Source organism: Microcebus murinus, chromosome 8, assembly GCF_040939455.1.
Source record: "Microcebus murinus isolate Inina chromosome 8, M.murinus_Inina_mat1.0, whole genome shotgun sequence".
NCBI classification, from domain to species: Eukaryota; Metazoa; Chordata; class Mammalia; order Primates; family Cheirogaleidae; genus Microcebus; species Microcebus murinus.
The window spans coordinates 94,050,386-94,064,809 of NC_134111.1; the positions used below are offsets into that span (position 1 = coordinate 94,050,386).

General features: G+C 39.3%; 1 protein-coding gene and 1 long non-coding RNA gene across 2 annotated transcripts in view; one reads left to right on the top strand and one right to left on the bottom strand.

Annotated features, from left to right (window-relative positions):
• The window catches only part of CUL3 (cullin 3), a 106,696-nt gene extending 95,071 nt beyond the window's left edge, over positions 1-11,625 (bottom strand). The window contains exon 1 of the mRNA XM_012749415.3: positions 11,165-11,625. Coding sequence (XP_012604869.1) covers positions 11,165-11,230 — 66 coding nt within the window. The 5' untranslated portion in view covers positions 11,231-11,625. The remainder of the gene's footprint in view (positions 1-11,164) is intronic.
• Positions 11,174-12,386, top strand: LOC105862847 (uncharacterized). The gene is made up of 2 exons (XR_001150237.3): positions 11,174-11,262; positions 12,135-12,386. It is a non-coding gene; the product is annotated as an uncharacterized LOC105862847 (long non-coding RNA).
• The last annotated feature ends 2,038 nt before the right edge of the window (positions 12,387-14,424 follow it).

A 14,424-nucleotide genomic window follows, 5' to 3' on the forward strand; every position in this document is an offset into this window, starting at 1 on the left:
TGTCAGTCTTGTAAGTTAAAATAGGAAAATGTTAACTATAAATATATCAACTAATATATCTTTCTTATAGGTTATGTTTTTGACTGTTTTATTCAAGCCAATATACACTAGAGTCCCGTACGCAATTTATATATTCAAATGTTACTGGAATAGACATTTTAATTGATTTAAAGTTTTTGTAACTTTTATTCTCTTACAGGTGGTCCAATTTACCTTCAACCTAGTGAAGCTTAAGCTCGCAAAGATTCCTTCCAAGGCCTAAAAACTAATGTTGAATTATTTTTGTAAAGAGAGTACTGCACTGGATAAGCTTCAGAGCCCCTGGATCTGCCTCTGGCTAATCATTTAAATGGCAACCTCAAAATTAATTTTCAAGTATATTCTTATTAAGTAAATATTTCAGAATCTAGGAAATTCTTAACAATATAATTAGGCAGTGTGACATAATGGAAAGAACATGGACTTGAGTCAGACATACCTAAGAATTAAATCCCAGCTTTGCCCTTCCCTACATGTATGTATGTATATGTAGTATTATACACATTTTACTATCTTTGAGCCCTAGATAGATTTAAAACAGGAGAAGTATCTAAAGTTAAATTTGTTTTGAGGATTTCAGGTAGTTAGTTCTAAGTACTTAAAACAGAGCCTAATACAAGGCAGACACTCTAACAAATTGTTACTAATCTTACAAAGTAATTTCTCTTTATTGGAAATGGAAAGAAACTGGAGATAAAAAGGAAAAAGGAACTTTTCATCATTACTTTGGAGAGGATAGGGCAAATAGAAGAGGCTAAATGTTACTCAGAGCTGTTTTGGGTAAGAATGATTTACTAGCACTATGTTAAAGAACTCCTCTTAGCAATGGAGGTTTGCTCTTATAGGAAAGTATCTCTAAGGAATCTTGTATTTGCTTAAAGTAGGTAAAAATTTCCCCTCTGAAGTCTTTATTCCATTGCTTAGCAGTAACATTTTTCACTCAAAGAGCAAATTTGAGTCCATTCCTTTTCAACAACAGCAACTACTGCATGAATGGAAGTCAAATTAAGAAGTTTTACATTTTCAACTTTAAAACTGACTTTAAAAAAATAAAAAGAAATGTTGTCCAATAGCAAAAGCTCTGGATTAGGAGTTAAGGCAATTTCAGGATCAGTTCTCAATTTCCTATTAACTGTTATCAAGATGGGCAAATAAGATTCTCATCTTTAAAAAAAGACTAGATTAATGACTAGTGACGTTAAAGCAATGGTTAACCGAACATTTTAAAATGAAATATTTTACAGAACCCTACATATTAATACAAATGGCAACACATGAGCTACTCTAATTACCAGAGAGGGAAATTTTCAAGATTATCTACTTTATTCTTCCTAGGCCTTCTGGGTCCTGGACACAAAACTATCCTACATAAAACACAGTATTACTACTATTCCCCCAGGAGTCTTTGCTATGAAGGGAGATAGTATGGTAGCTACTATGATTGGGAAGACAGGAAAATGACATCTTCCTTTTCTGAGACCAAAGGCAAGAAGTTGAGAATGAGTAAAAGATACAAATTGAAGAATGTAACTGAAAGGACAATGAAGGAACAGAACACTGAAGGAAATTACACCTACCATGTTTCCCTGAAAATAAGACAGGGTCTTATATTTATTTTTCCTCAAGAAGACACCCTAGCGCTTATTTTCAGGGGATGTGTTATTTTTTTAAGTACGGTACAACAATCCACATTTATTCAAATATAATTAAGTCTTCTTCTGGAACATCATCATAACTCTCCAAACCCGGAATTCCAACCTGAATTTCTTGCGAGTCTATTTCCTTTAGAACCAGTGGCCCCAATCTCTCATATTGAGCAACAGAGCTCTCATGGGGCAGATGAGAACGGCTGCTTGTCTTCTTTATCGCTCCATGACAAAATGCACGGGTTGTGCAGATATGCTGTGTAGCCACACCCATCACTAGGTCTTATTTTCGGGGTAGGGCTTCTATTGCGCAAATGCTTAGAAATCCTGCTAGGGCTTATTTTATGGGTAGGTCTCTTATTTTCGGGGAAACACGGTAAGAACACTGGTTTCCAGATTGAAGCAATAGTTAGGTTTCTTGAAGAAGAGAAATAAAAGAATTCTCTATAAAGAGTGTAAGGACAATGATTAAAATTTGGAAAAGCTCATGCAGGAAAGGGGAGAGGAAGTTTACAAGAAACACACAAAAAAACTGCCCTCAGGCACTGAGAGTCCAGCTAAATTATAAACTACAGTCTTGCAATTTTCTCCAGGAGTAATTCAAAAATATGAGCAATGAAGGCACACGGGTGGGATGATCCAAAATGCTTTTTGCTGATATTTCTAGCCTTGCTCTGGGGAGGTAGTAGGAAAGAAGGGGCCACTGATAAAGGTAGAAGTGATGGCACCATGGTTTAGGAGAATGAAAGGGTCTTATCCAGATCCAAGGGTACTTTAAAGTGAGAAGGAAACAAGCAAAAAGTAGGACAGAAAAATTAATTATAACAGCTTACATTTATTAATAACGCTTATTATGTCCCAGGCACTATTCTAAGAAGCTTTACATGTATTAACTCTAATACAATCTTATGAGGTAGGTACTGTCATTTCCTCCCTTTGACAAAAGGGGAACATGCAGAAGTGATTTATAAGATGTAGTCTTACATCTAAGTCTTAGATGTAAGTCTTAGATTTAATCTAATAAATGGAGGAGCTACGATAGAATGCAATACTATAGTTTTAAGATTTCTGAAGTAGGGAGATGAAAAGGTCCAAGACAGCATGAAAATTACTAGAATAAGAGGCCAGATCTGTGTGAACACCACTGTATAGATACAGTACCTAACACACAGTAGTACTACACAGCAAGTGTATTTTTAAATTGAATAAATAAATGACTACCCACATGCTATGGATAAAATTAAGATTTAGACTAGAACTAGAGATAATGTCTATGAAGAAGGTACTAAAATCTTCAATGAATGAGACAATATGAGTACAAAGTTAGTAGATGGTCAGAGAGAGAAAGCAAAAGAATAGTTCTCAAGGGCTTGAGCCAAAAAAAAAAAAAGATGATGGATATGGCAATAAATGGCATTTGGGCCCAACAATTCAAGGACTATAAAGAAAACAGACACCTCAATTCAAGAAGGTAAGCCTATATCCTCAGGGCAAAGCCAGGTTTCAGATGGAGAGAAAGCAGAGAATTCTAAGAACATGCTGAGACTACAGAGGAGTTAACCTACAACAGAAGTAGGGGATCCACAGTGTAACAGGCTGAGAGGAAGGAATGAGATAGAAAGTCATCACGAAGGAGGAAGTAAAATATTGAGCACAGCTAGTGAACAGAAAAGACCAGACCAAGGATTAAGTCTTCTGACACATAATACAGGGTTACTGCAAATGCAGCATCATACTACCCTTATTTTCAAGTCATTACTGTTCCAGGAGACTATGCTCACTTCCCTGCTACAGAAGGTGCCACAAGATCATTAATGACCTACTATTACATCTTAATACTTCACGTGTAGCTAGAAAAAGAATTCAAACATTTCAGAGCACCGTTTGTATTAACTTACCTAATTAATCAAATACTATGGCTTGTCTTAGAGAACCGGTTCCTCATTTAATCATCCACACCATGCTAAGTGCTATGTGGCTCAAAAGCACATCTGGTGTAAGTTTTGGGCAGGGACAACAATCTAGTTCAGGAGTGAAACAACAACAAGAGGGAGGTAGGGAATAACAAAAACTAGATGTGTTTCTGGATGAACATTTAAAGTACACATTAGGATGTACAAACTAAATGAGTGTTTACTCCTTTCATAAAGTTACCTAGAGAGATTACACACTTATTCCAATGATTATGTGAGAATCGTTATGGGAACTTCTGCTTTGAAGCCACCTCCCCAAGAGCCAGGAGCATTCTTTTCAAGTGTCCCAGTGGAACCAAACATATATCCTTTGAGAATGCTTTCTTAGTGTAGTTCACAAATTGGCTCTGCAGGCTTTTTAAGTTCTATAAACTGTACCCGAAAATGGAAGCATCACTAAAGTAAGTAAGTATATAGCATTCCAATGTAACTATTCACAAAACCAACATTCACTTTTAATATTTAAATTTTGGCATATAAGAGGCTAAATGTTGGTATCAACGGTAGTTAACTATATGCTAGCTTCTGTTCTAAAGTTTCATTTTCTGTACCACACAACCACCCCATAAAGTGGGTCTTTTTATTCTTGTTTTACAGAAGAGAAAACTGAGGTTAGCAGAGGTTAAGTAACTTGCTAAAGATAACAGAGGTAGAAAGAGGTGTTCAGACATGGTGCTGGACACCTGTAGTCCTGGCTAATTGGGAGGCTGAGGCATAAGTATCACTGGAGCCCAAGTCTGAGACCAGTCTGGCAACATATCAAGATTGTCTCTTTAAAAAAAAAAAAAAGGAAAAGAAAGGGGGAAAAAAAATGGAGCTAGTATGCAAACTTTGGCAATCTAGAGCCCAGCCTCTTTAACTATTATGCTTTTGGTCTCTTTACTTTTAGTTATACTCCTAAATACATATAATGAATAAAATTATTCTTATAAGTAGTCAAAGAAATGCAAATTAAAGCATTAAAGTATAATACTGTATTTTCACCTATGAAACTAAAGATATATGTGTTGGCTAAGACACTTCTACACAGTAGACATTAAACCAATACAAGCTTGAGAAGTATAATTAATTCTTAAGAGCACTCACTTTAGAGTCAGAATGCCTGGGTTAGATCCTTGTTCTGCCACTTACGAGAATACCTTAAGCAAATTACTTAACTTCTCAAGGCTTCATTTGTAAAAACAGATAATAGTAGTAGTATTCCACAGAACTGTATCCTATAGAGTTGTACAAATTAAGTAAGTTTAGACATGCAAAGCACATGACAAGGATTCAAAAAATGTTAGCTATTACTACCACCTTTCTGGAGGTCAATTAGATAATATGTATTGATTATGTTTAGCCCTATAATTCCATAATCATAGAAGGTCTCAAATATTTATGTGCTTAAATAGTCACAGTTGCATTCTTTGTTAAGAGGGAAGATAGGGACTCCCTGGAATCAATCAAAATATGTGGCAGGGCCAGGCACAGTGGCTCACACCTATGATCCCAGAAATTCAGGAAGCCAAGGTGGGAGGATCCCTTGAGGCCAGGAGTTCAAGACCAACGTGGGTAAAGCAGAAGGCAGAGGTGGGAGGATTGCCTGAGCCCAGGAATTTGAGGTTACAGTGAGCTATGAATGCACCATTGCACTCCAGCTTGCGTGACAGAGCAAGATCCTGTTTCTTTAAAAAAAAAGAAAAAACTGGCAGTAGGGAAATGGTTAAGCAAATTGAGGTACTACTGAGGTACTATAAAGCTGCAGTGCCCAACCCCACCAGGGCAACAGACAGGTACCAGTCCATGGCCAGTGAGGAACCAGGCCACACAGAAGTAGGTGAGCCAAGGGAGAGTGAGTGAAGCTTCATCTGTATTTATAGCCACTCCCCATCACTGGCATCATTGCTTGAACTCCACCTCCTTTGTCAGATCATCCGTGGCATTAGATTCTCTACGTTATGGTGAGTTGTATAGTTATTTCATTATATATTACAATGTAATAATAGAAATAAAGTACACAATAAATGGAATGCATTTGAATCATTCCAAAGCCATTGCCGCCCCCCCCCACACACATCTGGGGGGAAAATTATCTTCCATGAAACCAGTCCCTGGTGCCAAAAAGGTTGGGGACCACTGCTATAAAGTATTATACAGTCATGAATCATAATTCCAAGAATATTTAATACAGAAATACACGTATAGTAAGGAACTACTTTTTAAAAGTCAGCATAGAAAATGATACAGTATCTCAATTTTACTGTGTTCATACATGCATATGAAAGATAAACACATCAAAATGTTAATACTGTTTATTTCCAAGTAGAAGGATTACAGGTGATTTTTACTTCCTTATTTATAAATTTAGATGTTTATCAAGTTTTCTACCATGAATATGCATCATTTTTATAATCAGAAAAGCTGAACAAATGAAATCATTGCTTGGGCAGACTATGACTGAACAGTTTTTACAATACACTGATAGACTAATACTAATTGTAATTCATATTTTAGCTCAGTCATCTGTTCTTACTAGTAACATCCTTACTTTTTTGCTGACTTTACAATGGGCAAACAAGAACTACTTTCAAAGTTGTATTACTTAAAACTACAAATTTTCCATTAACGTTTATATAAATCTAACAAATATGCTAAAGACCATCCATATACTTTCTTGAATGAAAATAACAAAAAATTAACTCTAAAGCCTCCTAATTTATAATACTAAGAGAAGGCATACTACTTTTTCTAGCTTAATTATATAATCTTCCTCAACAATAATAATGTTGTTCCTCAACATTATTATTAATGTTTGTAATAATGGACAAACATTATTAATACTGACCTACATTTATTGAATGAATGATATACAAAAAACGGAAGCTTTCTCTATTTTGTTTGAATGAATCAACCTTCTGATTAATGTACTGTTTAAAAGGCCAAATTTTCACATTATATCCTATACTACTAAAATAGTTGCAAATTCAATACTGGTACTAATAATCTTTCAGCCTCCTCTAAACTAGAAGGACAATGTAAAATGAATGTTAATAACAACTTCATGCTTCTTTTCTTAACTTCTAAAGCTAGAGGTACTATCAGCTACAACCCAGTTGTTGGGTATCCCAAAACTATAAAGCAGAAAGAATTAGTCTAAGAGTAAGAAACTTTAATGAATCTGTTATGCTTTACTACATAATTTCTCTATAAGAAAATATATGAAGAATGAAAAATTTATAGCTAATACTGTGCTGTGTATAATCTGGAAGACTAGTAATACGGCTTTCCTGTATGTACAGTCCAGGTAGTTCTATGTAACAACTACCTTCCCTTTGAAAGGGAAACCTATTATGAAGATCAAAGCTGTTCCCCTAAATATGGCCAATATTACTGTAGCTAGAAGGAAAAAAAAACCCAAACACTAACTGTCCCTGTTTGCCCTTAGACTCTTCATATTCTTAAGTACATCACAGATGATCTTAAAATTCAGCTTTTTCAGTAAAGTCAGTCACTCTGTGGGTTCCATCTCAGTAAATAATCTCGACATCATTCGCTATCAATGCTACACACAGGTGGAGCTCATCTATAATTAAAGAGTGGACATTACATCCAGAGATTCTTGTCACGATTTAGCAAGCTCTTATTAACTAATAACTGAAGCTATTTTCAGGACCTCAAAGTACAGGTCTTAAGAGCCTGATCACACTCTAGAGACAGTCACTTTCATAACATATCTCCTGAACTCTAAAGGCTAAGCCAAGAAACACAAATAAGAGGAAAGGACAGTATTTTCATTCAAACATTACCCCTCCAATTCCAATTAAGCTTGTCAAGCCCATGTGGACAAAGCCATGGACAGCACAGATGGTAAGGAATGGCTTTTCAAAGATAAGGAAAAACGGTTTACCTGACAGCAACTAATCCTACATAGTGGAACAAAAGCTCAGAAGTAAGACCCATGGCAACAGCAAGAAAGAAACTTCTTGGGGCAGAATGATTTGGTCCAAACCCCTACGGTTTCCAAGAGTTTCACAACTACCACTTCCTTTCTTCAAAAAAGTTTTGTGGCCCTTGTTGTTACTGTGCATACAAAAAAAAAAAAATTTAAACATTATCAACAAAAAGATGTAAAATGACATTTACTGTGCAAAGCAAGAAAGCTTATAAACAGGATTAAACTCTTCCTTTGTAAACAGTTTACAAATACAGAAACTTCCTTACTGTTTTCCATCTTAAAAAGAATCAATGTTTACAAAAAGGTCTACTTAAAAACGCAAATTGTGTGTTAAACTGTAGTATGTTACAACTTTTACTCTTGTGAACAATAATGAATGCATACTTAAAACATGCACTCAAAACACTAAAAAACCTGACTTTACTGATGAGATTGTATTTACAGTAAGTAGTCTTACACATCTATAAAAGATCCCATAAGTTCAATTACCACTCTAGTTTGCAATGAAAACAAACAATCCCAAAAAATATTTTTATACTTTTTACACATCGGTTTTGTAAAACACAATCCTGAAATAAACACTTGAAATTTTGGTTAAACTACAAATTACCTTAAATTATAGTAAGTATATATCCAAATAGCATACCTAAAATACAATAGCTAAAAGTATGTGTGTGTGTGTGTGTATATATATATATATATATATATATATAAACCATAAGCAGTTATTTTTTCTTTATGAAATACTATGCATTCACTACTTCTGATTAGCAACCTATGCAGATTGCAGTATGTACAAGATTGCTAATTTGGAAGAATTTTGAAGGTAATTAACCACACTTTTACCAAAGAATAAATAAATCAGTAAAATACTATACCACAGAGGAGCACATATATATCCTTACTGAAGGCTCATGCACCTATGATTTTAAAGTTTATATATTAAAAACCTGTAATGGTTCTTGACAGGCATGGTGGCTCACACCTGTAATCCCAGCACTTTGGGAAGCCAAGGCCAGAGGATCACTTAAGGCCAGGAGTTCAAGACCAGCCTGGGCTATATAATAAGACCCTGTTTCTTTAAAATACATATTTAAAAAAATCAGCCAGGCATGGGGGGGGGGTGTGCCTATAGTCCCAGCTACTTAGGAGGCTGAGATAGGAGGATCCCTTGAGCCCAGACGCTGCAGTGGGCTATGATGGTGCCACTGCACTCCACACCTGGGCAACTAAGCAAGACCCTGTCTCTACCCAAAAAAAAAGAAAGAAACCCTACAGTACCTATAGTGGTTCCTTACAATGAGACCTACTTGTGAATAATGTTATTAATATTTATGAAAAAGTAACAAAAAATTCTGCTTTTAAAAATTAGCAGCTACTACTGAGTATCAAACACTAGTGTAGTCATACACTTCATTTAAGAATTTTAGAAAAACTTACAGGGAAACAAGTTATAGACAGAATGGGTCCAAATTCACTCATAACCATAATGTTACTTAAAAAAAAAAAAATCAGTTTCAGTACCATGTGCCAACCTACCACACAATATTATACCCTTCAGCTAAAGGAATAATGAATTTCTCTCCCACCACTTCTTCCCAAAACACAAGCTCCAGAAAACAGGGATCTTGGTCTTTCTTTCAAACTATACTGATATATTACAAAAAACTGCTACAACAGTGCCTAGCACACAGTACTCAATTTTTGTAGAAGGAATGAAGAGAGAGGATGAAGGGATGGGAAATTGGCAAATCTAAAGAAATCAAAGAGTTGATTACAGATAGATGACAGTACAACTGGTTAGTCAGAATAATTTTAGCATAAGTGAACTGATGTCAAAAATGATCTATTCCAAGTTTCAGCAAAAAATCAGAATTAGAAAACTCAAGACCTCAAGAATGAACTTAGTATAAGACTAACATTTCCTAGAAATTCTATTTCATAAAAATAATGGCTTCACAAAATTCTGAATAATTCTAAACTCTGCTTTTAAAAACCAGAATTAAGAAAATTAACATTACTCCCAAACCGAAAAGCCCAACTCTTTGCCCAATTAGAACAGAAAACAGGCTAGCGAACTTCATTAGTACTCTCTTGTCAACATTTCTCACTTTCTGATGTAACTTCTCACATTTACCTAGAAAAAAACTTCAAACATTCAAAACCCCTTTAATTAGTATCAAAGCACTTAATTCTCCTAAGTATACCATACCTTTATTTATATAAAGCCGGGAAATTTCTGCACATTGACATTAGTGTTTATATTCCTGCAATTTCAGAATTCTGCATCAGGTGTATTGTTGTAAATTTGAAGAATTCAGAAAGGTCCTCAAGTTCTCTAGGACTATGCTACTCGCTCAACTGGGACAATCATACTAAGGTAGTAAGTCTTTGCGCACTACAACTGCACTTGAGAAAAAGCATGCTTTAAAAAGGAAATACAAATCCCCCTCTTTCACTCCCACACGATATAATGTATTTATGATTCTAAGAAGGGAAAACCACGATCTTTCTCTAGTTTTACTTTCAAAAATCTTCTGTTCAATTGCTAGTTTGTCTATCGTGACGTACGTCTGTTACTGTAGCGACACGGGCAAGTATGTCCAGTTTCTCTGTTACAACAGTACATTTTAACTGCTTGCCATGGGCTATCTGAATCAGATATGACATCCAATGTTATACCCTATATACTAAATACTGCAAGTGTAGGACTCGACGTACATGCCAAAAAAAAAAAAGTTTCTGATCAAAACACGTTTGCTATCACTAAAACCGATAGAGTAATGCAACTCTGCTTCGTGACTATACTCATTCTTTCAGGCTCCTATGGCTAAGAAATGGAGAATCAATTGTCCAATTCTCTCTCATTTCACCCTTGGCCCTTCTACGAGTGGCGAGGCAATTCCTGCACAAGAGTTTGTAAAGTGCTTAGGAAGCTTGCGGGATGAAAGATGCTATAAATACACCCGATGTTATTAGTCTATTACCATTGAGCATTACGTGGAACTACTGTCACTGCGTCGGGGTTAGGTTGATGGCATAACCCTTCCTGAGGAGGGGGAAAGGTGAGAGGGCAGTCCCCTTCATCACCCTGAAAGCTAGGCCGGGTAATTTTTGAAGCTGCAGGGAAACCACACGCGAAAAGTTACACACACGCCCCACGCTGGGAGGACTCCCATAGTCCCCGCTCTTCCACGGCCGGAGTCCCTGGCACCGAGCGGGGTGGGAAGTGCTGAGGATTGGGCCTACACCCCAGTAACGTGGGGAGGTGCTGGGGCAGCGAGGGAGCCCCGGCCGCAGCCGACACCCGCGGGGCGGCTGGAGGGGCAGCTCTCGGGCGGGGGCGCGGCGCCCCGGCGGGCGCCGGGCGCGGGGGAACGGCCCGGGAGGGCGGCCGCGCCGGGGCCCCGCGCCGCCCCGTTGTCGGGAAGGCTCGCGCCCCGCGGCAGCGGGCGTGGGGGAGGGGAGGCCGGGCCTGCGGCCTGTTGGGGGAGTTCAGCCCGGGCCTCGCGTGCGGCTCTCGGCCAGGCCCCCGGCCCCAGGGTCCCGGGCACCGAGGAGAGACTCACCGGAAAGGCCCGGATCCGCATCTTGGTGTCCTTCCGGCTGCCCGTGCCTTTGCTCAGATTCGACATGGTGCTCGTCCCCTCCCCGGCGGCGGCTTCAGGTCGCGCTCCGAAGCGCCGGTGTCACATTTAAGGCGGGCGGGCAGGCGAGGGGCGACGCTGGGGGCGGCGGCGGCGCGGCCCCCGGGCAGGGCTGGGAGCTGGCCGGCCCCTGGCGGCCGCGGCGGTGGCGGCGGCAGCGGCTTGGGTTCTGGCGGCTCGGACTCGGCTGGGGGGCTGCGCTGGCGCAGCGGCTCCGCGGGGTCCCCCTCACGCCCGGCTCGGCTCCCTTTATCGCGCTCCTCCGCGATGGCGGCGGCGGCGGCGACGGACAAACATCTCACTGCGCAGGCCGAACGTCCTCCTCCTCCTCCTTCTCCTCCTCCGCCTCAGCGAGACGAGATCCGGCCCAGAGGGTGGAGGGGGGAGGAGGGAGGGAGGAGAGCCGGAGAGTGGAGAGATTGGGGGGAGGGGGGTGGGAGGACGGGAGGGGGAGGCGGGCGGCCGCGGCGGGGACGCTCAGATCTCGCGAGAAATGGGTGAGCGCGCTGCCCCAGGTGGGGCGGGGCGAAGCCCGGGGCGGGCGGGCACAACCAGAAGGGGGGGAACGGAGTTGGGGGGAAGTGGGAGGGGCCAGCGGGGCGGGGAGGTGGAAAGGGGCGGGGATGAGGGCGGGAGGAGTAAGCTGCCTTTTTGAAAGAGGAGCGTCGGAGACCGGGTTCTGGGCGGAGGTGGTTGCTGATTGGTGGAGCACGAAGAGGGCGTGGGGACCCTGGTTACGTGGACGGAGTGGGCGGGGGAAGTTCGGAGAGGCCGGCGGGGTTGTAGTGGGCTGGGCCGGCTAGGCTGGGACGGGCGGAGGATGGTCCCGGGGAGGGGCATGGGGTGCGAGGTGGATAACTACGTCCTAGAACTGGTTCCTGTGTTTTTCTAGGGCATGTGGACTAGGGATGGGTACTTGAACAGAAGCCAGCAACCCGAAGGAAGAGTTTGTGCAGGAGTTAACTGCAGTGTTGGAATGACTGTCCTGTATGTTTAACAAGGTATTCGGACTGGATGTGCACACCCCAGCTCTCAGGACCTAGAGTGGAGATGTTAAATCTACAAATACATTTTCTGCTGGACTCAGGGCTTATAAACGTTAAAACCTGTTTTTCATTACCATTAAAATAAAATGACAGCTCCCTTAATGTAATGCAATTATTTTGGTAAATATTGTTAAATGGAATGATAGAAACCTATCTTTAACCTGACAGATCATTTCTACCATTACAGCGAGCATTGTAGATTTTTAAAGACAAAATTACCGTCTGATTCAGTTTGCTCTGTGTTTGGAAGGGTTTTTGTTTTTGTATTTTGGGGGGAGAGTTACTCCTAGTCAAAACGTCTAGTTTGACTCATCAGTTTTGCTTTTCATTCATTATGAATTGTACTTCCTGATTTACCTACTTGCCCAATTGTTGTTCGACTTGAGTTTCCAACTCTTCCGGGGAAGATGTGAGTTTCAGTGTTTGTGATCTTCCCATTTTAAATAAGCTGTTGTTGGGATGGATATCTACATTTAAAAACTGGGATTTCAATACTTTTTTGTATCACACTTAATAAGTAAACTGAAATATACTTAATTATTTGTTGACTATAAGGTTGAATTTGCCCTAAATTAATCCTGGTGACTAAGCTTATGGGTGTTGTGCTTTCAGCCCTACTTGGTTGAAATGCCCCATTGGAAATATCATATTTTCTTGTTTTGTTTTTTGGTATTTGCTAATCAAAACAGGAGCTTAAGAAAGGAGAATGAATGTTGCTTGAGGCAATGTCTGTGTAAATCCTGAAGCTAAAAATAGGTCATCAAGAAATGTGTTAATAAGGTAAGATTGGGAGGGGCTCTATCTTCAATGTAAGATAATATGAGTCTTGGGTAGGAGTTTGTAATCTGTGTGCTGGTTGAACCTCTATTTCCATAATTATTAGATTATAATCATAAACAATGTTTTTCTGTTGGTTGTACTGTCATATGGCCCAGTTTCTGTGTAATATCAGAATATATGTTCTGGAGCCATTGATTTGAATCCCAGCTTTGCCACTTTACTTAAAACAGTGTTACATGTCTTTTGGGACATAAACTTGACTGTGACTGGAGTTCCTCATCTGTAAAACAGAGATAATAATAATACTTCCTCCTTGAGCTATTATGAAATTTAAATGATTGAATACATTTTAGAAAGCCCTGAGAGCAGTGCTCAGCATGGAACAGCCACTCAACACCTGTAAGCTATTATCATGGGCATTGAGGCCAAGGTTATATCTTCCTTTATTCTATATGAAGGTTTCTTAAAAAAACATTTATATGCTTTTATAACATGTATCGTATTTTAAAACTAAACAAGTCTTTGATATTTGGAGTTTACAGACCAATAAAATGTTTTTCTATAAGCTGGAGAGTCAATATAGGGTCGCCTATTTTGGCAAGTAAGGGCTTTAAAAAGGAATAACTAGCATAGACTATCCCCACCATTTATTAAAGAAAAAGTATTTTAACCTCAGAAATGAAGGAAGGTCCATTTTTGAGTAAAAGACAGTTCTTTCAATTGGTTAATTTACCCTTATGATGAACAATACATTGCACTGATTTTTCTCATTTCACTGTGAACTGGAGAAAACATCATGGGCCAGCATTTAGGAACCCACTACATTAAGGTATATTTATATTTAATTGTAAAGTACATAATCACTCTTTGTTTTGTGAACCCAGATTTTCATATGTTGGTGTTGCTGAAGCAAAATTTAGCTGCATTTAAAAGAATCACTATCAACTGTGTCTTTCCTTAGGTTTTTAACCATTGAGAACCAGAAAAATGTTTCAAAATGAGTTTGTCATAAAGAATTCTGCTCATTTATGTGTTCACTTATTCATTCATTCAAGAAATATTTACTGAACGACTACTATATGTCTTATTCAGGTGAATGAGACAGATGAGACCTGCCATCACAAAATGAATAGTCCTTTTTCACATCTCAAAATTTGCAAACCACCAACCCGAGTTTGATTTGGCAACAACTTCCTATATACTTCAGTCCAGAGGTCAGAGATTTTCCTTCATAAGGAAGTAACATCCTCAAAATGTACACCTTTAGAAGGTATGTAGTAAAACCTTCTAAAACAGCAGTAGACTATTCTTCTGTGCCCAGCGGTATTCCCTGACTTGCACATAGTGAATGAACTA